General features: G+C 46.9%; 1 protein-coding gene across 2 annotated transcripts in view; it reads left to right on the top strand.

Moving 5' to 3' along the window:
* Positions 1 to 22,602, top strand: part of NHSL3 (NHS like 3) — a 72,377-nt gene that overhangs the window by 14,764 nt on the left and 35,011 nt on the right. The window contains exon 1 of one of the 2 annotated variants that reach the window (XM_083453017.1): positions 17,137 to 17,445. The exons of the other annotated variant lie outside the window; for it this stretch is intronic. Within the exon in view, the coding sequence (XP_083309143.1) occupies positions 17,358 to 17,445 (88 nt within the window). The 5' untranslated portion in view covers positions 17,137 to 17,357. Of the gene's footprint in view, positions 1 to 17,136; positions 17,446 to 22,602 lie in introns of those variants that run through there. 2 annotated transcript variants of the gene reach the window in all.

The following is a 22,602-nucleotide window of genomic DNA, read 5'->3' on the forward strand; positions in this document are numbered from 1 at the left end:
CCCTGGGCAAGTTAAGATGGCCAGTGGCTGGGCTCTCACCTGCATGGCACTCACCACCACAACTGAGAGAAAATGTGTGTGTTTTTAAGTTCAGAAGAAGGAGGAAAGGGGCATGGAATCTGCACAAAACAATCTGAAGGTGGCACAAAACAATCTGAGACGTAGCCCCCTGTGCTACCTCCCAGGGGGGTTTTCCTGTCCTCATCTCCGTCTTTTTATTTTAAAGAGTGCCTGTTTGGAGCTGTGGGTCATCATTTTGACTTTCCTCTTCAGCAGCAAAAGTGCCTTTCTGTCAGCACGGAGTGCAGCAGGTCCTAGTTTTGGGTAACCTGTGTGTTTATTTGCAGGGAGAGAGCTGCCTTTGGTTCTTCTGGGGCCTGGGCAATTGCAGCCAGCTTGTTCTTTCTAGCAGCCTGAGGTGTGGGCCTCTCCTTCCTACCCCCCCATTGCAAATTCCATTTCTACCCAAGGCTGTTGCTGGTTCAGTGGGCATGTTCCTTCTCCCTCTGACTCATGAGGTCAGAGATCCTGAGAGAAATCTGGAGCAGCTCCAGATGCTTCCCCAGTCCGCACGGCTGTTTTGCACAAGCTGAACTGCGGCTCTGGCCCCACCCTGAGCCTGTCTCCACTATGGTGTTTTTTTTTTAAGAATAATAGAATTGGAGAGTTGAAAGGGTCATCTAGTCCAACTCCCTGCAATGCAGGAATCTCAACATAGTTTCTCCCCTGTGCATGTTTTTTGATGTTTTCTAAGGTTTCCACTATCAGTGAAGCTCTTTCCTCTCTCCATACATCCAAACGGTTTCTCCCCTGTGCACACTGTGATGTACCGTACACCTAGGTTGGTGGGAAACAAAGGACGGAGGCTGCTGTACTGTGTTGGAAGTGCCCCCTCCCCAATTTACTTTGATGTGGAGTGAAGAGGTGCAGAAAAACTCCACCTGATGTGTTGGCATGGTTGGTCTTTGTGAACATGCCTGTGCTGAGTTGGAGTGAATCAGATCAATCTGTGTCACAGATGCCACAAGTGGCATAAACAGTAATAATAACAACACTGATAAACCTAGAGCAATGTCCCAATGGAGCATTTAAGCAAGTGAAAGGAGACTCCTCCTACTCTGGCCAGGTTAAACCACTGTTCTGAGGATGGGGGGGGGGCGTCCTCTGGGCTGCTGCCATCGCCACCCTTTAGAATCAGAAGAAAACCTGTGGTGCTGACCCAGGGAGGCATGCCTAATTGTGACCTTGCCAAACTCTGCATGATGATTGCCCTGTGCCCATGACATCATAAGCAGCTGGACGTTGTTTTTGTCCTGGCACTCTGGCAGATGTGGCATTTGGCATTCTAAAGAGCTCAGGAAGCCTCTTGGCCAAAGAGCGATGGGCAGCTACTTTTTAGACCCATCGACCCAGAAGCTTCTCTTGGTACCAGCTTGGTTCAGAGGAACTCTGGCCTTGTCTGGGTGGTCCTTTGCTTTACTCAGCCCCAACCACACTGCTTTTCTTGTAGTGGCAGCTTGCTCATGTTAAGAGACCTGTGATGTGCTCTCAGTGTGAACTTGCGCTATTATCTGCCCATTCTCTTCCAGCGCTGCCCATCCCCTGCCATGTGTCTGTTGGCTTCCAGCCCCTGGAGAGCTGCTCCAGATGCCAGTCTTTTCACAGAATCATAGAATTGTAGAGTTGGAACTTGGAAAAGACCCCCATGGGGCATCTAGTCCATCCCTTTTCAATGTAGGAGTCCAACCTGCCTTGGCCCTTGAGCTGCTTGCTCCATTGTGCCCCTTGTCCAGGTGCGCTTGTGCTTTTCAGCCCTGGCAGGGCAGACAAAAAGCCCAAGGGACAAGGTGATCACGAATCAGCACTGTAGCACCTTTCCGAAGCAAACAGGCGCCATCTTGGTGTGGAACATGAGTGAGACATGGAAGTCCTCTCCTGGTCCCCCTCCACTTGGCACCAGCGTACCATGTTCAACTCTGAATGCAGAACCGAGCTGAATACTGGTTGTTGAACTCTCAAGAATGGCATGAGAGAAGCTGGAAAGAATCCAAAGAAGAGAATCTACCATGACCAGAGGTCTGGAGAATATGGGGAAAGGCTGCAGTGCAGAAGCGATGGCTTGCTAGGTCAGGCCAAAAGTCCAGCTAGTGCAGCTTTATGTTCCCAGTAGTGGGCAGCCAGATGCCCCCTTCCTCCCTGCCCCAGGAAGCTTTCAAGTGATGGGCACCCTTTGCTGTTTTGGCTCAGCTCCTAGGACCCCAGTTGCTGCTTCAGTTTGAAGAATATAAGTCTCTTGAGAGGAGAATCTGATTGCTGTTTTCAAAATACACAATGAGTTACCTTGAGAGGACCAGGATCAGTTTCTTCCCTTGTCTTCTGGTTGTATTTGCAAGAGTTTGGGAATCTGACATTTGTGTGTGGGATCCATGAGGCCTTTACTGAGGAAAAGTCTGAAATGAGATACTTTTGTGAACATCCCCTAGAAAAGGCAGATAGTCACTTTAAGTGCCTTAAATTTATCTTTTTATGGCTCCTGTCTCTCTTGTGCTTGAGGCAACTCACTACAATATATAAAAACAGCACACATCAGATCCTCGTAAATCAAAGAGTAAAAACGTTCCAGGACAGTAACATAGGTGAGCAGCAGTTTCCTCTGACAGGTCTCCATCAGCTCCCAAGAGCTCTCTTGAGGAGACCCTCTTGAAAGCCAGATCTTCTCGTTGGCAGTGAGCATGGTGGGAATGAATGGCCTCATTTGAATATGGCAATACTGCAAGTATTTATTTTTCTTAAGATGCATATCCTGCCTTTCTCCCACCGCAGAGCTTACATTGATATGCACATGGGGTTCCCAGGCAGTCTCCCATCCAGGCACTGACCAGACCTAGACCTGATAGACTTCAGCAAGGTGGTGCTGCCTTCAGAACATACCTTGGCTTTTGGTGTCTTGGGGTTCAGCTGCGTTTGTAGTGTAGTGTAGTGTAGTGTAGTGTAGTGTAGTGGTTAGAGTGTCAGACTAGGACCCCTCAAAGGTTTTGTTATGATCAGTCAGTATATAAAATTTGTTAAATAAAAAATAAATCAGATAATTTTATGGGAGTTGAAGTCCAGCAACATCTGGGGTCCCAGGAAAGCTGCTTTAGGGAGACACAAACCACAGTCTCACTCTGTTGGGAAGTAACACCACACCAAGACTTCCTGCCTGTTACTCTTGCTTGTGATTGGAAGGAGGGATTGGGCAGTGGACACCATCCGCCTGCTTGATCCCAATAAGCCATACACCAGGGCTTACCATGACGTGCAGACTTGCCCCGATGTGCTTTTGACCTTCTCAAGACTTTCTCTGGATCAGCTTAGAAACCTCAAAGTGAGTTGGCTGCAGTTTCGCTTCCTATGGCAGTTCACCACCCATCCCCACAATTCCTGCCTCTGCCTCTTCTTCTGGGTTCTGCTTCTCTACCCTCTTACAGGCACAATTTCCAAATATCGATTCTCAGCACTTTTGCTAGAGTTTCCCCCAGGAAAAGGCCGGAGAAGTCACAGCCCTTAAGATCCAGTGCTATTGCATGATAGCAAATGCAGATGTACACAGACCTCTTATTTCTTTACTGCTGGTGCCCTCTTCAATATTTGTACATGGGCACTGGAGGGCTTAGAGTTACAGGGAAGCATTCTGAAGGGGCTCACTGTCCAGTCAGTGCAGAAAACATTGGTTCCTCCCAGTCCTACCCTGAAGAGGGACCCATGAATTTCACTCTGATCCTGAGTCTAATCCAGCCTTCCCCAACCTGGTGCCCTCCAGATGTTTCATTTTTATCAGCCACAGCCTATGTGAGCTGTAATCCAAAACATCTGGAGGGGATCAGATTGGTCTAATACTAGGGAAAACAGCTTATGTCTCTGCTTGTGGGCCCGTAGGTTGGTGGTACGAGTCTGCCCAGGGATAGCTGTGGGCAGGATTCCTGCATTGCAAGGGGTTGGACTAGATCCTCAGGATCCCTTCCGATTCTATGAGTCTATGATTCTTTGACCCTCAGGATTCATAGAACCCTTCCAGCTATGATTCTATGACTTAAGGCATCCAGCCCCCTGCTTGCCTGCCTGCCTGCCTTCCCCCTGCAATGTAAGGACTAGGCTTACTATAACCCTTATATTGCAATTTATAATTTGATGTGCACTCTGCTTCACATGGGTATCTCTAGCAGGCAATCACTTGTTGGAGCACCTGCCTAATGCTTAGAAGTGAAGCCAGAACTTCCTGCAGATTCAGGGATTACTTATTGATCAGTTCCTTCATAAAAGCAGAAGCATCTGGTTGGCCATTGTGGAAAAAGTATCCTGGGCTGGATAGGGCTATGGCAGGCATAGGCAAACTCAGCCCTCCAGATGTTTTGAGACTACAGTTCCCATCATCCCTGACCTGTTAGCTAGGGATGATGGGAGTTGTAGTCCCAAAACATCTGGAGGGCCGAGTTTGCCTATGCCTGGGCTACGGCCTCATTCAGGCTCTTCTTGCATCTTTGAAGATGTAAGCACACCTCTTGGGTGAGACAGAGGGATGCGGCTCCAGTGGTCAGACTGTTGGTTTGGATAGAGTAAGTGACTGGAGCAGAGCTTTGCAATGGGGAGCAGGGATGTGTGTTGCACAGGCCGCAAATTCAGAATCATGGCTGTTCTAGGTGGGGGCAAATAACCACACTAGTTTCTCAAAATATGTACCTTTCTATACATCCTGCCACTGGGAGACCATTCCAAAGCCCTGAGGCCACTGGAAGAAAGGCTTCCTGAGACTGACCTGGCCTCCTGAAGCGATGGAACTTAAGGCTGGGATCCTGAAGCTGTTATTTACTGGCTCAGTGGCATATGTGAAAGGAGGGGATCCTACAGACCCCAGGCTTAGAGAGGTTTTAAAGGTCAATATGACCACAAATGGTCTCTAGAACTGTTGGACCTCTTGGCAAGGAAATGCAAAAAAGAAAAGCCAAAGTTATTTTTAGTAGTGCCCTGAAACAAATGTTGGATTTAGTTGATTTTAGTATTGTATTTTTGATTTTATTTTGGCTTATATTTCTTCACAAGCCATTTTGTGTGTGTGTGGGGGGGGAGGTGTGGATTCCTGAAAAGTGGTCTACAAATCTGTGAGATGAAAAATAAAGAGGGGCAACTGCTTGAAAACAAGGTTCAAATTGGGTGCCTCCTGAACAACCAAAAGTGCTTGAAACATGTGGGCAGAAGGATCTGCCGGTGGAAATATTTAGAATTACGTAGGCGAGAGGGAAACAGCCATCAGGGTTCTTTCCTTGCCCTCTTTCAGCCACGCAAGATGGCTTGTTACGATTCCCATGAGCTGCTGCTGCTGGATGAAATCACCAAAGTCTGTCATCACAACATACTCTCTGGTTTCAAGAAGCATAACGCGGAAGAGCCACACCCTGTTCAACCCTTTCAGCTCCGGCTGCTGAAGCCGCTCACCTCCTACCAGGCAGGGCTCAGAAGCTGGCATGGCCTAGTTAGGAGATGAGCTTCTCAGGGCGATGGTGACTGCCAGCCACGTGGCCTTGGGTTGGTCACGTTCTGTGTTGTGGTGGGCGGCAAGGCCTTCTGGTGCATTTCCAGCTGGGCAGGAACTTGGGGACTGGCTTATATCGCCTTGTGACAGTAGAGTGAAAGACCTATAAAAATTGAGATGGTTATTATTAGGTTTTTACTAGTTTCTTTCATGTAATTTGGGGTGCTGCAGCGCATTCCACTATTGGGCAGCGTGGCTGAAGCTGCCTGTGCTCAGGTGGGGACTGGATCTGCTGCATGTGGATGGCGGTCAGGCTGGGCACTGCCAGCAGTTACAGCAGGAGACTGCTGATGGCCCAGATGGCAAGAGGACCATTAAGTTTCCAGCTGAGGGTGCAGTCCAGCCTTCCCCAACCTGGTGCCCTCCAGATCTTTCAGACTACAACTCTCACCAGCCCCTAGCATTTTATGACTGTGTTGGGTGAGGCTGATGGGAGTCCGAAACGTCTGGAGGGAACCAGGTTGGGAAAGGTTGGCAGAGAGAGAATTTCGGCTCCATGCTGACTTTTCTGCTCTTGAAATGATGCTGGTGCGTACATTTATGTTCTCGATTTGATATCTCTTCTGTTCTCAGTCTTCTGTCTGGCAAGACAGGCACCAGGTATGTATCCACACTAAGAGATGTGTCTGAAATGTAGGAAATGGAAGAGAAATCAATTTGGCCCACACTTTGAAGTAAACCAACCTAAAATGCTAGTCTTGAACACAGCTGCCCATTGGATTACACCCTTCTCTGAATTTTGTAGTTCCAGTTCAACAATGCACAAAAATGCCTATTTCATATGGGTGGGTGGGGGAAAATTGTACAAAATGCATATTTTAGGGGAAGAAGTATGTGTAAATGTTTTCAATCCCCAAAAAGCCTATGGATGGAATGGACCTAGGATTGACTCCATGCAAAAGTAGCATCCCTTCCCAGGATACACATTTAATGAGAGTGTATTATCAACACTTCCTCTTGTCCTATGCCTAGAAAGTATGGGTCTGAGTGGTGTTCCCCTTGCTCTGCTCCTTTCCCAAGGAAAGCCTGCCCTTAAGCTCACAACAACAACAATCTGCAGAAACCCAATGGCTGTTTGCTCCAATTGAGCACTAAAGAGTTGTTTTTCTCGGAGGAAAGCAGCGGGACAAGAGGAAGTGTGGATAAGCCCTGAGTCAGCCCACTGCCCTCAGAAGTGCAGGCTCTTTCCCTGTCCTGGACCTTGGATCCTTTTTAACTGGGATTGAACCCAGGTCTTTCTCTGTGCCAGGATTGCACATCACCACTTGGGCAATCCAAAGGTTGCATGCCTGGCACACTCTGCAGCATTGCAAGGGATCCTGCACAAGTCTTGGAACATCTGCTGCTTCCCTGCCACTGATGTTGCCATGTGCTGCTTCCCCAGGCAACAACTTTGCCTGCTTGCAGAGTGACGGTCTGGCTGAGCTTGCTGACAGCAACCTTGGTTTGCTGCTCAACCTTGAACTGAACTCGGATCCTTGCACACCATTCAGCTTGTCACCAGCATTGCTAAGGAAAGAGCAGCTGCTTTGCCCCTTCTAATTGCTTCTGTTCCTCCTTTCTGTATATTGCATCTAGTTTGCAGGATACTCTGCAAGGCATGCCCCTCTTGCTCCCTTTTTACAGGCTGGGGTGTGGATTTTCCCTGATGGAGCTGGGCCTTCCAGGTGTTGAAAAATCAATGCTCAACTCTGTTTGTTTTTTCCCTTTCTGAACCAGACCCCACCACTGTGGGTCAGCCAAGACCAGACACCTGTTGCTCTAGGCACCCAAGAGGGATCATCGCAAAGGGCCTTGGCTCCACAAATATGTAAAGGGCCTCTATGCTGAAATCCAGACCAGTTTGAAAGCGATTTAGATGTCACACCTCCCTCCCTCCACCCACATGTACTGATGTTATGCTCAGTTTTGTGCAGGGAGGGCAGGGTATCTCCTGGAGCACAGGCTCAATCCCCTACTCAGGCCACCAGGACAGGACCCCCTGCACTGAACAGCCTCCCCCAGCCTTGGCTGGGGCTGATGGGAGTTATAGTCCAGTCCACCTGGGGGAAGCACCAGTTCCCTGGCTGAGATTCAGGGCAGTTAAGGCGTTTTCCAAGGGCTTAGTATATGTACTGTGGCAATAGAGGTTTTGTATACCAAAAGCAAATAATTAAACTTGGCCCAGTGGCATATTGGGAGCCAGTGCAATTTGTTTAGCAAAGGCATTACATGTTGGGGCTTAGGGTGCTGTGTTAAGCAATCTGCAGCAGCTGCAGCCTCTGGACCCACCTTAAGGGCAGCCCCACACAGAGTGCCTTGCAGTAATCCAGCTTTGATATTAGCAGTGCATGTGGTCAAGGAGTGGTCATAGTTGGGATACTAGCCGAAGCTGGCGAAATAATCCTCTATCGCTTTCCAACATACTTGAGCTTACCTTATTGTATCCTCCTCACAACTACTCCATGGAGTAGGCTTAGGCAGGGGGAGAGGGGGGCTGAAGTCACCCAGTGAGCTTCCTGGCTTGGTGGGGATTGGCATCCATTTGAAGGGCAGCCCACTCTCCTTGGCTGTGCAGTGCCTCCTATTCTGGACGAATGAATACAGCAGGCAGGGGGGGTGAGTGCAGGTATGTGGCACAAAGCCACAAAAATATCCCAGCAAGGCTGTCTGCCCACAAGCCAGGCATGAAGCAGGATTTCTTGGCTAAGCTGCCCCTTCTGAAGACTCGCAGGGCGTGTTCACGCATGAAGTGCTTGGTGAAATTTTGTCTGGTGCTTGTGTTCTTTCTTTTTTCTTAAGAAGAAAACTCTCAAGTGCTGGGCCAGGTGATTTCCTGGGACCAGTTTGTTCCCGCCTATCTACTGCAGTAGGGACATGGGTGGCGCTGTGGGTTAAACCACAGAGCCTAGGACTTGCTGATCAGAAGGTCGGCAGTTCGAATCCCCGTGACGGGGTGAGCTCCCGTTGCTCACTCCCTGCTCCTGCCAACCTAGCAGTTCAAAAACACGTCAAAGTGCAAGTAGATAAATAGGTACCGCTCCGGCGGGAAGGTAAACGGCGTTTCCGTGTGCTGCTCTGGTTTGCCAGAAGTGGCTTAGTCATGCTGGCCACATGACCCGGAAGCTGTACACCGGCTCCCTCGGCCAATAAAGCGAGATGAGCGCTGCAACCCCAGAGTCGGTCACGACTGGACCGAATGGCCAGGGGTCCCTTTACCTTTATCTACTGCAGTAGGACCTCCAGAGCCTTACACAGACATCTCCCTTGCTTCGTATGTTAAAACAGCCTTTCCTAATGGCTGGCTGGGACTGATGGGAGTTGTAGTCCAAAAGCATCTGAAAGGCTGCATTAAGTCTTCTCCCTACCACCATATGAGGGCTCTTGAATTGCCCCCTCCTCCTTAATGATTGCTCCAGCATCCTGTGTTATCCACACATCCATCCACGCTGACTGTGCCTGCAAGCTTTAACAAATTAATTGGTGCAATTTGTCAACGGATGGTTTAAAAGGCACCTTCGCTGTAATTTTGTAATTTGTATATTTATATAGATGCCATTGATTAAAGACCAGGCTGATTACAGAATATTTTCTTGACCTCTCTACCCACTGCGAGCTGAGATTGGGGGAAGGCCAGAGCTGGAAAACTCCTTTAAAAAAATTCCTCGCCGTCAGGTTGCACAGAGTGTGAAAGCAGCCTCTGCCAACCTGCCGCCCTCCAGATCTTGTTGGACTGCAAGCTGGTGTGCAGACCTGGAGCTGATGAGAGTTGTAGTCCAACAACATTTGGAGGGTGCTGGGTTGGCAAGGACAGGGGCAATTAAAAAAAAAGATTTCTGCGTGACTGCCTCAAACTATATCTGATTTCTCTGTGCTCTGGAGACCAGCTAGGGAATTCACACAGGTGCCAGCTGTCAGAAAAGAAAAAGCAGGCTGCATTTGTGCGGTGCAGAGTTGTCATAATGAAACAAACTTGTCCACAAGGAAGGAGTTCCTCTTTGTGCCTGTCAGTTGGAAGTGGGCTTCTGTGACCAAAGGGAAGAGCCATTGTTAATATTTCCCAAAGTCTTCACTGTGGTTTTTGTTGTTTTAGCAGCTTGCAACTGCATATTTATTTGTCCTCACGGGCTGCAATTGCAAGGAAGAGTTGGTCTGTTTTAATAAACAGAAAACATGTGTGCGCACAGATGCCTCTTCCTTCCACAGCTCAACTCTGGGTTATAATAGGGAGCCCAGACTGAGGCTGTTGGTGCTTAGATCTGTGTTCGGGTTCTTTTTGTTTTAAAAGCAAGCGGAGCTATTCGCTTTGCTGTTATTTTGTGGCAAGGAGTTCCACAAGTCAGTTGGTGGGAAGAAAAGCTGCTCCCTGCTTTTTTCCCATTGCTTCCTTGGCCTGGGCATCCTTACCTGGAAACAAGTAAGCAGAAAGCTTCCATAACAGAATCCAGAGAACTGTAGTTTCTGCTCAGAGTTACAATTCCCAACACACTTCGCAAAGTTCATTTCCCGGGGTTCTTTTGTGGGATCCCTGTGGTTTAAGTGTGTGTCTTATATGGTGTTCGCAAGATGAGAGAATGCATAACATTGTGCTGTTGAAGTATCTTCCCTTCCCTCCTTTAGGCAGGCTCCTGGTAACTTTTATTTTTAAAAGTCTGAAACAGTCGGGGACCCTCCCTGTTTATACAAACATCCATCCCAACTGCTGCTTTTAAACTGCATTTCCCCCTACAGCTACCTGGCTGAGTTCCTCTCTTCTGTTAATAAATAGTATCCTTGCCATCTCTTGGCTCCTCAAAAAGGAAGGGTACAGTCCGCTTAACCCTTTCATGAATGACAGGTTACGCAACCCGGAAGTTAAAATTCAGTCTACTTTGAAAAATGCCTTTTCCAACAAGTGGGATTATCCTCCTTCTCCTCCAACCCCAGCTGTTCATTTACACACACAGGATCTGACATTGCATTGCTGCAAAACCTGCAAGCATTGAAATACATGGTCTTGTGTGCACTTCATTTTCAACACAGAGCAGTGCTAGTTTGAAGCCCATGTCTCTTTTCCTGTACTAGGAATGCCTGGGAATTTGAGTGGGTGTGAAATTTAAAGAGAGTTTGAGGTTACTTTGTTGAATCACAAGGGATGAAAGAGACCTGTAAGCTTGGTCCAAAGGCAGGATGCCTATGGGCATCAACCCCACCCCCTCCGCCCCGAGATTTGACTCCCATAATCCAGGCCACAAATGGCATACCAAGGCATCTGCAAAGCAACTAGATCCAGATGACTCAAGCAAGCGAGTCCAGTTCAGTACTGTAGAGAAAAGGGCCATTCAGCTTCCATACAGTTCCTCTTCTGAGGAACACTGGCCAAGCTACCCAGTGTTAGAAACTCAGATATATTAGCTAGGCGCCAAATGGCTCATTAAACCAGGGTTGCAGTCTCCAAAACGGAATGCCTAGTTGTCATATTTGGGCCAGACATCTCGAAAGTCATATTTTTCAATACGACTTTTTGGCTTCTGAAATTCTTTCTGATCAAATATAACAAATAGAATTCTACAGGATGTGTTGTCAGTATCTGAAAACAGTCAAGACCCAAGGATCCCCAGGCATGCAACTCCAGATGGTGGAGACGTCAGGCACCATCCGGGCAACCGAACATCTTCACTTGGTCACAAATGGCCAATAGCCAGGTTCAAAATGCACCAGGTGCCTGGTGAATTTCGAGCGCTGATGATAGTTCTGTTGGAGGCAGCATGCTTCTGAATGCCAGTTGCTATGATGCACAAGTTGGGAGAGTACCCTTGCTCTCAAGTCCTGCTTTTCGGCTTCCCATTAGTGCATCTGGTTGACCACTGAAAGAGCAGGAAGCTGAACTAGATACCTGGCCCCTTAATCTGCTAGGGCTCTTTTTTCAATTTTTCTAGGTAGGCTCCTGCTTCTTGATCTGCCTGGCACAGTAGCACCTCCTGCATCAGTTGTGGACCCCTTGTCTTTACTGTGTAATATCAGTGGGGCAGGGGAGCAGCACAGCACACTTGGCCTGGTTTCCAGGCCATTCCCAGGCCAAATGATGCCTAGCAGCAGGGCTGGGGAAAATCATCAGAGCTGGGCACAAAGTGGTAGAGGGCACAGCTCAGTGGCAGAGTCCCCTGGGAAAGGGGAAGAGTCCTGCTAGGGAGCCTAGAGAGTCTTCCCTAAGCGGAGCAGGGAACGCCAGATGGATCAGTGCTCCACTTCATTTCAAGGCAGCTTGAAGCAGAGCCGGCCTGGTCGTTAGGCAAAGTGTGGCAAAATGTCTTGGGCCAGCTGTGGCTTCAAGTGAACATGAAACAGTAGGTGAGAGCAGGATATAATAAATCAGCATCTATCTATCTATCTATCTATCTAGCTATCTATCTATCAGATTTCTTACCTGCCATGAAGCTGCAGGGTTGGTCACAACAATATAACTTACAGTTCAAAAAACAGTTACTATAAAACCATTACAATGATAAAAAAGAAGGAAACCGATTCCAGATGAACAGAAGAGTATACATTCAGTAGAAATAGGTGAGTCCCAAAACAGAATGTTTTAGCTGTCAAAGGCTGGGGAAAAGAGTTGAATCTTTTAGCATTAAGATGGAAAATGTGGAAAGGGAGCATTTTCACTGAGACTGTTGCAAGGAGAAAGGGTTTAACTCTCCCTAATTTGCAAGGGCCGGATGCTGCAATTTCTTCTCCCATCTTCCATTGCTTGGCTGCTGTTTACTTTTCTGTAAAAAAAAAACCACCTCAATAGTGCATGTTAATTGTACTATTAAGTCATTAATTGCCCAATTAAGTCACATCTAATTTGGTCCTCAGGTAACAGTGCTAAAGGGATCCTGGCTCAGAGGTAGAGACCAATTCTGGGTTCAGCGGGACTATTGGCCTGGCTAGGCATAAGACTGCTTGCTAAATTCCTAAGATAGCAGTGGCTTTCCCAAATGAAACCACCCAATGAGGCTGAGATGGGCCTGTAATGGAGACTCCACTCCTACCTGGCACTGTCTCTAGCTGCATCAGTCTATTAAGTAACCAGGACGCATAGGAAGAATGCAGAGATGTGAGATGTTGGTGACAAGGTGATGTGTGACAAGATGCCATTTATTTTGTAGGGTTCAGTTGCATGCTGTGCTAGAAAGGCTCCCTGGGTCCTTCAGCTGTTACTAATCACACTGTTGCTGGCCTCAACCTTAATTGCTTAAATAGTTTCCAAGTGTTTGTGAAATAATTTTGTTAATCTGCAGGGCGCAGAAGTCCAAGAGTGACATTTCTGAAAATATGGGCAACAGGAATCCAGTGTCTGGTTTGAGCTGGAAACCAGGGTGAGCTTCTCAGACTGAACAAAGAGAGGTGTGCCTCTTCCACCTGGAGGGGAGGGGGAAGTGCAAGAAATGCTTTTGCAAACAGCATAATCTGAGATCTGATTTTTAAAACTCACCAAATTGTTTTGGAGTCAGATTTCTGTGTATGAGGAACGTGCTCTTTCTTAAGACAATATGATCATTGACATGGTCTCTGGCACAGGAGAGGGTGAGAAATGAAGGTGAAGAGCTGAACAAATATGAATTAGAATGGATTTGACTTGTCAAACCGGTGTAGGTGCCTTTGAGTTTCTGTATTTCTCCAGCTTCAGGTGAGGAAGTCAGGGGGAATTCAGTGAGGGCTGCCATCTTAGGCACCCTTACCTGGGTGCAAGTCCCATGGAACCCAGTGAGCTGACTGCACGGGAGCAGGTGGAATGGGAAACATTTCTTTCCATCGATTTGGATCTTGGTTTCAGCAGGAGGAAGGCACAAGCCGCAGGGACCGAAATCAGGTCTCAGCAGGAAATAGCTGGCAAACGTTTAGCTTATTTCTGTTAATGATTTCAGATCTTAACTTAGGCTTTTTGGTGTTAGGCTTTTGTTTTCACCCAGAAGAGTTTTTGTTTCCTTCTTGAGGGACCCAGAAACTCAAGTGCTTTTCTGTAAACTGCTTAGACTCTCCCAAAACTTGGTTTCACCCGCTAACCCCCAATGACCCATAACATACTCAGCAGTTTCATTTAATCAGCTTTACTCATTAAGCTTTCCTTCTATTCCCTTTTACAGATTTCAGCCCTTGGCAGGGAGGGGGTGTCCTGCTGAAATAAATTCCAGATTTGGTCCCATTTTTAGGGCAGTGCAAGGCTGCCAGTTTGCATACATCTGCTTTTCATACATTCTGTTTTCTTTGAATTTTGAATTATTGGCAAGGGGCAGGACAGATGCTGCCATGGCATCTTAGGCAAAGGTAAAGGACCCCTGGACCGTTAAGTCCAGTCGAATTTGACTATGGGGTGTGGAGCTCATCTCGCTTCAGGCCGAGGGAGCCAGCGTTTCTCCACAGACAGCTTTCTGGGTCATGTAGCCAGCATGACTAAACTGCTTCTGGTGCAACGGGACACAGTGACGAGTGCCAGAGCAGCGCACAGAAATGCCGTTTACCGGCACCTTCCCACTGCAGTGGTACCTATTTATCTACTTGTATTGGTATGCTTTTGAACTGCTGGGACAGAGCAAAGAGAGCTCACCCCATCACGCGGATTCGAACCACCAACCTTCTGATCGGCAAGCCCAAGAGGCTCATTGGTTTAGACCACAGCGCCACCCACTGCTTTTCATGGCATCTTAAAGGACAGGGTGGGCCATAGGGCAAAAAATAACAGCTGCAGGGGTGTCCTATGACCATTGGGTGGGGCCGTAGGTCAGTGATGGTAGAGCAGAATTTGCATTTGGGTGAAGGACAAATCCATTTGAAATAGATTTACACATGGATTTTGCTGGGTCCGATCCAATTGGGCTTCGCTTGCAATGGATTGCCTCTCATATTCAGGACCCGCTTTCATTCCATCTGCCTGTGCAATGTCTGGTGTCCTTTCTTTTGTTCTGTAAGCCTGACTAATTACATAGAAAATGACTCATTTTTTAAAACATAGGTTATACATATAAATGTATAAAAAAGAGCCATATGATGTACAATATTTTGTGCAGAAGAATGTTACCAGTATATTGCTACATATGGGTTTTATAAAGTAATATGCATTGTTGTATGCATCTGTATATGTCCTGGTTACTTTCTGCTTTATAACTTTTGTATAGTATTGTATGCATAATAATATAATTTGTGAGATTTCCTTGTATTTGTAGCAGAACAGGGGACCTCACTTCTAGTCAAGATTAAGGAGCAAGTTGGGGTTTGGGGTAGGGAATCTCTTGAGATAGTCAGAAGATTGCACCCCTTTTTGGCATACTGAAAGCCCAAAATTTAGAATCTATGGCATTTTAAAATAATTTTTTGAATAGGGCTGCTAGGAAAGAAATACTGTGCGCCCCCCATTTTTCTGAGACCCATTGCTGGCCTGATGCTAGGCCTGGCTCAGTAGTACAAGGCAGTTTCCTGTATCCACTGAAAGACTCGCCGAAGGCCCTTCCTGGATGCTGACATTTCTTTAAAAGCACTTGTGATGTGATATGTAATTTGAGTATTTTCCACCTGCCAATCTGTCTCGATCAGGGATAGACAATGTGGTGCCCTCCAGATGTTCAGCAATCAGCTGTAGTCAGCAGATTGGGATCTCTTGTGCCCTTGGCAAGGAGCTGTATTGGCACCCCCCCAGCCAACCCCCCCCCCAAAAAAAACACACACTTTACTGCAATAGCCACATTAAAAGTGACTACATTTTACTTGACCCAAATACTCAAAGCATCCAGAGTGAGTGCAAGGGTGAAGGGCAAAAATAAATAAATAAAGTGCATGTCTTTGTGCTGTGAGAAGAATGGGAAGTTTCTTCCACGTTTCAACTTGCTGCGACAGGGGCGTCACGTCAGCACACACATTTACACCATGCACTCCATAGTCTGATAGGTGATTTTTTGCACCCAAACTCATCCCAGGCCTGTGTCCCAGCAGAGTTTGGTTTCACCAACCCCTAGGTACACCTCTGGCAGGCAGTATGGTCAATGGTCAGTGCTGACGGGAGTTTGAGTCCATCAACATCTGGAAACCCCCGGCCTAGAGCCACAGAAGACCATGGGATATATTTGGGAACCCCAAATCACACCAGGATCTTCAGCCTTGCTCCAAACTCTGAGCAAATGTTAGACCATGCCATAAAATGTATGTACTGCTAGATTTTGAGGGAAAAACCTTAGAGCGGTTCACAAAAGAATAAAACAATAAAATTGTCAATAAAAATGGTTAAAGCAGCTGTTTAAAACGTTCAAAAGATAATTAAACAATAAGCTAAAAACTGATTAAAACACAAGTCAGCATTCTACATATCTGGGCAAGCTTGCCTGAAAAGAAATGTTTTTAGTAGGCACTGAAAAGAAGTGAAGGTGCTTGCCTGCCTCATATCAATAGGCAGGGAGTTCCAAAGTGCAGGTGCTGCCACACTGAAAGATCGATATATTACAACTGCAGAATGAGGATTATGAGGCACCTGCAACTGTGCCAGTTCCACTCTTATGCTCAGGGGGTTCTCTGGTGGATGTTGCTACACCTTCACTGGTAAACTTAAGTGAAGGAGGCTGCAAACAGGGGGATATTTAACCTGGTGCCCACCAGAGATGGTCTGAATGAAGCAGCTGCCACCATTTTCATTTTGAGGGGAAGGTAGCGACAGAGGACAGCCTACCTAAGGCCCTCTTATGCATGGCACTGGCACTTGTATGGGCCAGAATGTGCAAACTTGTAAGCTTCACAGAACTGTTTGTCATAGGTGATAAATAATGGCCTGGTTTGCACATTACATTAAATTGTGGTTGAAGAAACCATGAGTTGTCCCAGTGACAATTAACCAAACCATAGCTTGTTTGTCCAAAGTCTGTTTTGTTTCCCAGCTGCTTTTGCTTTGTGCCTTAGCAGTTTGGCAGTTTTGTGGGGAAATTGCCAAGGAAATCAAAAGGTGACAGAAAATTAAAGTGGGACAGAATGTTGGGGAAAGAGAACAAATGAATGTGCATGGGTGAAGAAGGGAATTGAGGTGGATGGATGGATGGATGGATGGATGGATAGATAGTTAGATAGATGATAGATAGATACATAGATAAGCTTCAGACAAGTAAAATTATAATGCTTTTGACTGTAAAGGACTTCCACAGGTATGGTGAAGGATAGCTAGATTCTGAGTCACTTTTTTGTCCTCCCCCTAAAATGCTGCCGCCTTGTGGACTCTGTCAGCCAAGGCGTCCACCTGTGGCTGGGCATGGCCCCAGAACATGTAAATCAGGAAGAGGGCTTTGGAGCATGTGCAATATCTCTTTCCTGCTCCAGTGAGCACCCCCAAGTCAGGGGGGTGCAATATTCACACAAACTTTTAGCTGGGTCACCCCTCACTTTTTGGAAACAAAACCCTTCTGGTAACAGTGGAGGAGTGAGATCGAGAGATGGAGCTAGGAGGCAGCAAAGCTGTCAGGGCAGGAAGAAGACAAGAGGCCAACCCCCCCCCACGCGCCCCTCCCCTTTGCCTGCTGCGATTGGCTCCGTGACCAAGCAAGGGAGGGAGCGAGTGGGTGCTGAAAGCAGGCAGCGGCCCAGAGACACAGGGATGGGAAGGCAGAGCTGAGCCCTGTGCGCCTCTCCCTCTTTCTCTCTCTCTCTGCGCCACGGAAACCCAGCCAAGGAGAAAGAAGGCTTGCCTGGCTCAGTCATGTAAGCACCCTGTTCCTCCTCCTCCTCCTCCTCCTCCTCCTCCCAGCAACAAGGGGGTGGGTGGGGCAGGGTGAGGAGGAAGAGACGGGGAAAGGTGCCTGTTGCACCTACGGGCACCATGGGCAACTCGTACCACAAGTGGAGCCCCCCAAACGCCAAGGGCTGGTCTCTCTGGAACTTTGGCCGCTCCGCAGGGCTGAAGACAGGTACGGGCTTGTCAGGTGGGGACCCTGCGGGAGGCCTGGCAGGGAGGGTGTGGCTGGGGAGTCGCTGTGGGGCAGCCACTTTGGGGAAGGGACCAAAAGGGGCAAATACCCACATGACTTACCCTCGCCCCTGCCCAAATCTCCAGAGTACAAAACTCCTCCGTGGGCCCTTAACTTCCAGGTTCATCCCTCCTCAAAGTGGCAGATACGGTGGGGGCGGACTCTGGCTTTTCTCAGGTATGAGGGGAACCTAACCTGGCATGTGCTCAGAGGCATTCCTGTCTTCACATGATCCAGAGCAGCTTCCTGTGGCTGCTGGGAGTTGTAGTCCAAAACAGGGAGCCGTGGCCTAGCTATGAAGTCAGATTCTAGGGTTGAATCGGAGCTCTCATTTCTCTGGCGGTTCTGAAATCTGAGGTCCAGAGATGCTTTTCTGCACCTGGCTCTTTACCCTGCTGTCCCAGAGTCCCTGGCGCCTCTTGCTTGGGGACCCAGCTAGGAAATTGCAGCTGGGAAATACACTTCACCATTGCAAGATCCTCACGTCAAAACGCAAGGGAGACTGTCTCCTGGTTTCATTGAAGAAGCAATTTGCAAAGGTGCTCTGCAGTCCTGAAGGAACCAAATCTGAAATTAAACCAGGGCTCAGTTTTTATTTTATTCATCACAAGATCTGCATAACACTTGTCCGTTGCCAGATTTGTAAGGCAGCTACGAAAGCACCAGAAAAGATCCAGCAATAATTTTTAAAAATGATGAATGTAACAATCGTGCATTTGCCAACACACGTGTCATATAGGAACACTGAACAGAGAGCCAGCTTGGGCTGTGGCTTTTGGTTTGATTGTGCATTGAATGGCAAACTTTGGGTTGTTGTGGTGGTTTCTCCTTGTTGTTGGAGCTCCTTTGCTGTTTCAAAAGAGCTGCTTCCCTGCCATGTTCTGAGAAACCTGGGGGCTGTCCTTGGGCCACCTCTGGTGTTGCAACCAGCCCTGAGGCTGCTTTGTGGGTTTCTAGGGCTGGTGCTTTGCTAATATAACCGCCCCACAGAGGAGATCACTCCCCTGGAATCAGCCTAACTAATCTGGAAGGACTGTTCTTCTGTAGAGTCAGTGGCCTGGATTAGAATATCCTCTCCATCCATTAGGAAAAAATCAGAAGGCCAGGGAAACACAAGCTCTTCCTCTTGCTTAAAATGTTTTAGAGCCTTCCACCCTTTTACTACTTGGTGTGTGAATGCCATCCTCAAAACTAAGGTTGCCAACTGTTTTTCCAGCCTCTGTGCCTGCACCTCTAAAAGAAGCCTTACAGGTATTAGCAGAATAGAAAGCTTATCTCCATGTTGTGAAGAGCTCAGTCTATAGGTTTCTGCAGATTATTCTGATATTAAAGGCAATGGAGCAGGGCTCCCCCACCCCACCCAGTATCCCCCTTCTCATTCACATCCAATATTACCAGCCAATATCCCAAGGCCCATTGTACAAATCCAGGTTTGACTGCACTTGGAGTACTGTTTCTTTTTCTTTTTTTAATTTTTTATTAAATTTTCCAACATACATTTATAGTATCCAATCTAAATTTATCACATATTTTCTCTTTTAGACTTCCTTCAACCTCTCTGACAATCATCCATTATTCAAATTTTTAAAAACGCATTTCCTAATTTTATATTGCATTTTATAAACCTTCACACACTTAGTTTTCATCAATACAATAGTCCTCTATCATTTACAGAACTTCTTGAAATCCCACTAGTGTTATTTGCTCATCACATACACATTTCAGATAGTCTGAAAATTTTCCCCAGTCTTCAATGAACTTTTGATCTCGTATATATCTGATCTTTCCTGTTAGTTTGTCCAGTTCAGCATACTCCATCAGTTTCATTCTCCATTCTTCGAGCGTTGGCAGTTGTTCCTGTTTCCATTTTTGGGCCAATAATATTCTCGCTGCTGTTACTGCATATTGGAAAAGTTTACAGTCCATTCTATTTATTTCATTTCCTACTATTCCTAGAAGAAAAGCCTCTGGTTTCCTAACAAACGTATATTTCAACATCTTTTTCATCTCATTATATATCATTTCCCAGAAGCCCTTCACCTTCTTACAATCCCACCACATATGATAAAATGTTCCTTCTTTTTCTTTACATTTCCAACACTTATTACATGTTTTATACATTTTTGCCAGTTTCACACGTGTGATGTACCATCTATAAATCATTTTCATAACATTTTCCTTTAACGCAGTACATGCCGTAAATTTTATATTTTCATTCCACAGTTTTATACTGTACTTGGAGTACTGTTTCAGTTCTGGTCACCTCACCTCCAAAAGGACATTGTAGAGTCGATTCAGAAAAGGGCAACCAAAACATTCAAGGGAATTGAGCAACTCCTCCATGAGGAAACGTTGCAACATCTGGGATTTTTTAGTTCAGAGGAAAGGGCAAACAAGAGGCGACATGATATAAGTTCATAAAATGATGCGTGGCAAGGAGAAAGTGGATAGAGGAAAGTTTCCCTCCCCCTCTCATAACACTAGAACTCGTGGACATTCAATGAAGCCAAATGTGAAGATTCGGGACAGATATTAAGAAAGTATTTCTTCATGTAGCACATAGTTAACTGTGGAGTTCCCTCCTGTGGGAGGCAATGACGGCCACCGAGTTGCATGGCTTTAAAAGCAGAATGGACAGATTCATGGAGGAGAAAACTATCCATGGCTCCTCGCCATGGTAGCTGTGCTCTGCCACTGCTGTCAGAGGGAGTAAACTTCTGAATACCAGTTGCTGGAAACTGCAGGAGGGGACAGTGCTGCTGTGCTCAGGTCCTGCTTGCGTTCTTCCCATGGGTAGCTGGTTGGCCACTGGGCTAGATGGGCTATTGGCCTGATCCAGCAGCAGTAGTGGACACCCTCAAATTTCAGCAGTGCCCTGTGTGATGCAAAAATTTGGCACCCCACCCACCACCTCTCACACTCTGTTCTACAGCATTAATGTGGTGCCCCTTGCAGTGTGGCGCCCCATGTGGCCGAACCCTAAAACCACCTCTGCCAGCAGACATTTATATTTTCATCCAGCTGTTTCTCTGTGTTTCAGCCTCCCCCAATCTGAATGCCCTCCTGGCTGGGGCTGATGGGAGTTGTGGTCCAAAACAACTAGAGGGTCCCCAGGTTGAGGACGGCTGCTGTATTTGTTGCTTGTTCTCCTTGCCCCACCTCTTAGTCTCCCTCCCCATTGTCAAAGTATAGATTAAACATGCAGAGCAGCTGACACCCCTCTTATTTGCTTATGCCACCTTGCAAAGTGTCAGATACATTGATGGATTACAATAATAATAATACTATGTTAATATCTCGATACATTTTTTTAATGCCGCCTTGGGTGCTCCTGTGTGTAGAAAGACGGGATAAAAATTCCCCTGCTTGTTTCAAGGATATTAAGAAGCAGCTAATTGGTGCTCAGGTGTCCTTGAGTGTGCTGAGCGCTGGTCTTTTGGAGCATAAGGAGAGACTGTGGCTGTGAATACACTTTGTACTCCCCCCCTCCCCAAGCAGGCTGCTAGTATAAATGTTGTTTGCCTAATTAACAGCCGCTGGATTAGGGACTCAAAAGTTCACTTTATTTTTCAGTCTGTTGATGCGCTTGTGGTTATAGCATGTGATGGGGAGGTCAGGACTCCTGAGTTTTTGTTTTTGGTGTTGCTGCTGATTCAGGGAAGCCAAGGCCTCTTACCTCCACCCCCACAAAACAGGAATTTCTGTTTAGCTGATGGTTTTTTCCCCCCAAATGAAAACCTTGACACAAATGGGGTGATAATCCCCGTAAACAGGAAAGTTCAGTTCCTTAATTTTTTACCGTACGGTGCTGTTAGTTTATTTCCCTGCACTAAAGCCCCCTCTCCCCTTCTCTGTTTAACAACAAAGCTTACTGTTTTTTTAGAGGACAGGTTGTTGCAAATGCATTTCCCCTTAAACAAAACAGGCAAATGTTAGAGGATCTTCCCTGATGATGATGTTATTGTACAGGGATGATGTTTTTTTCCCTCCAGGCGCCCTTGGGTTCCTAGTCAATCTGCCTGCTAAGATAAACTGTACTGAAGAAGTGAGAAATGAAACTTTTTAATGTTCATTAAATCTGTGCTAGGATAAGGACCTTGCCTCGTTCTTCACCCACCCTTTTAGTATGAATAAATTGTAATTCATCTCTAAAATGTGAGACTCTTAAGTTTGTGAGTTGTTTGTTGGTGATGGAAAGGCAGAAGCACTGGGTTTTTAAAATAATAAAATCTTCCGCTTCCCATGCTGAGCCTTGGCACCAATAGCACAGCCCAGGGTTGGCTTGAGCATGATTGACTCAGATTAAGTCCTGCTTTCCTGGCTGAATTCAAAGCCGTGTGGTCACCTGGTCATGTGCCTCTAAAAGCCACCTGACATGCAAAAACCTAGCAAGTGAAACTTCCTCCGCAACTTATTTGATTGATTTCTGCATGCGAGGCTTCAGTGAAAGGCCCAGGGGGAGCAGGACCAATAAAAATAGTTGGCGGCCCTAACTCAGAGTTGCCACTTGTAGCCAAGTATGAGAAGCACCTTTATGAGTTTGATTTGGGATATGGGATGGCACCTGACTTGGCCCGATGTCATGGCAGAAGAAAGGTTGCTGAGAGTTAGACATGGATTTTGCAGGCTTCCTGGGCTGATTTCTGAAACCCTTCTGTGAAGTGACCTTGGCCAAGACAGCCCTGCTTATTTGCCTGCTGGTGCGTCAGACTTTCCAGGCAAGGTATTTTGCAAGATGTCGTTGGAAAAACACTGTGTGACACGTGTAGCAGTAATAGTGGTGGAAGAACACCTATTGCAATGCCAATGTTTTGGCTTTTGGCACTGTACCAGGCCTTGCTGAAGAGAGGGAGAAAGCCCTGGGCATGGATGGATGGAGTGGTGGCTGAGTCATCCCCCAAAGTTGGCATCGCAGGAGTACCCTTGACGCTGCTCTTTGGGTGATCAGATGCCAAGGAGGAGAGCTGAACTTTTGTACTTTCCATTGAAAAAGGAATCTGGGCAGATGTGGCCTTTCTGTCTTGCAGGGACTTGAGATAAACAGGTGCCGGCACAAATCCCTATTCTGTGCTCCTCTTAAACCGCCTGCCCTTCCCA

Source organism: Podarcis tiliguerta (assembly GCF_965153285.1).
Source record: "Podarcis tiliguerta genome assembly, chromosome: 8".
Classification (NCBI taxonomy): domain Eukaryota; kingdom Metazoa; phylum Chordata; class Lepidosauria; order Squamata; family Lacertidae; genus Podarcis; species Podarcis tiliguerta.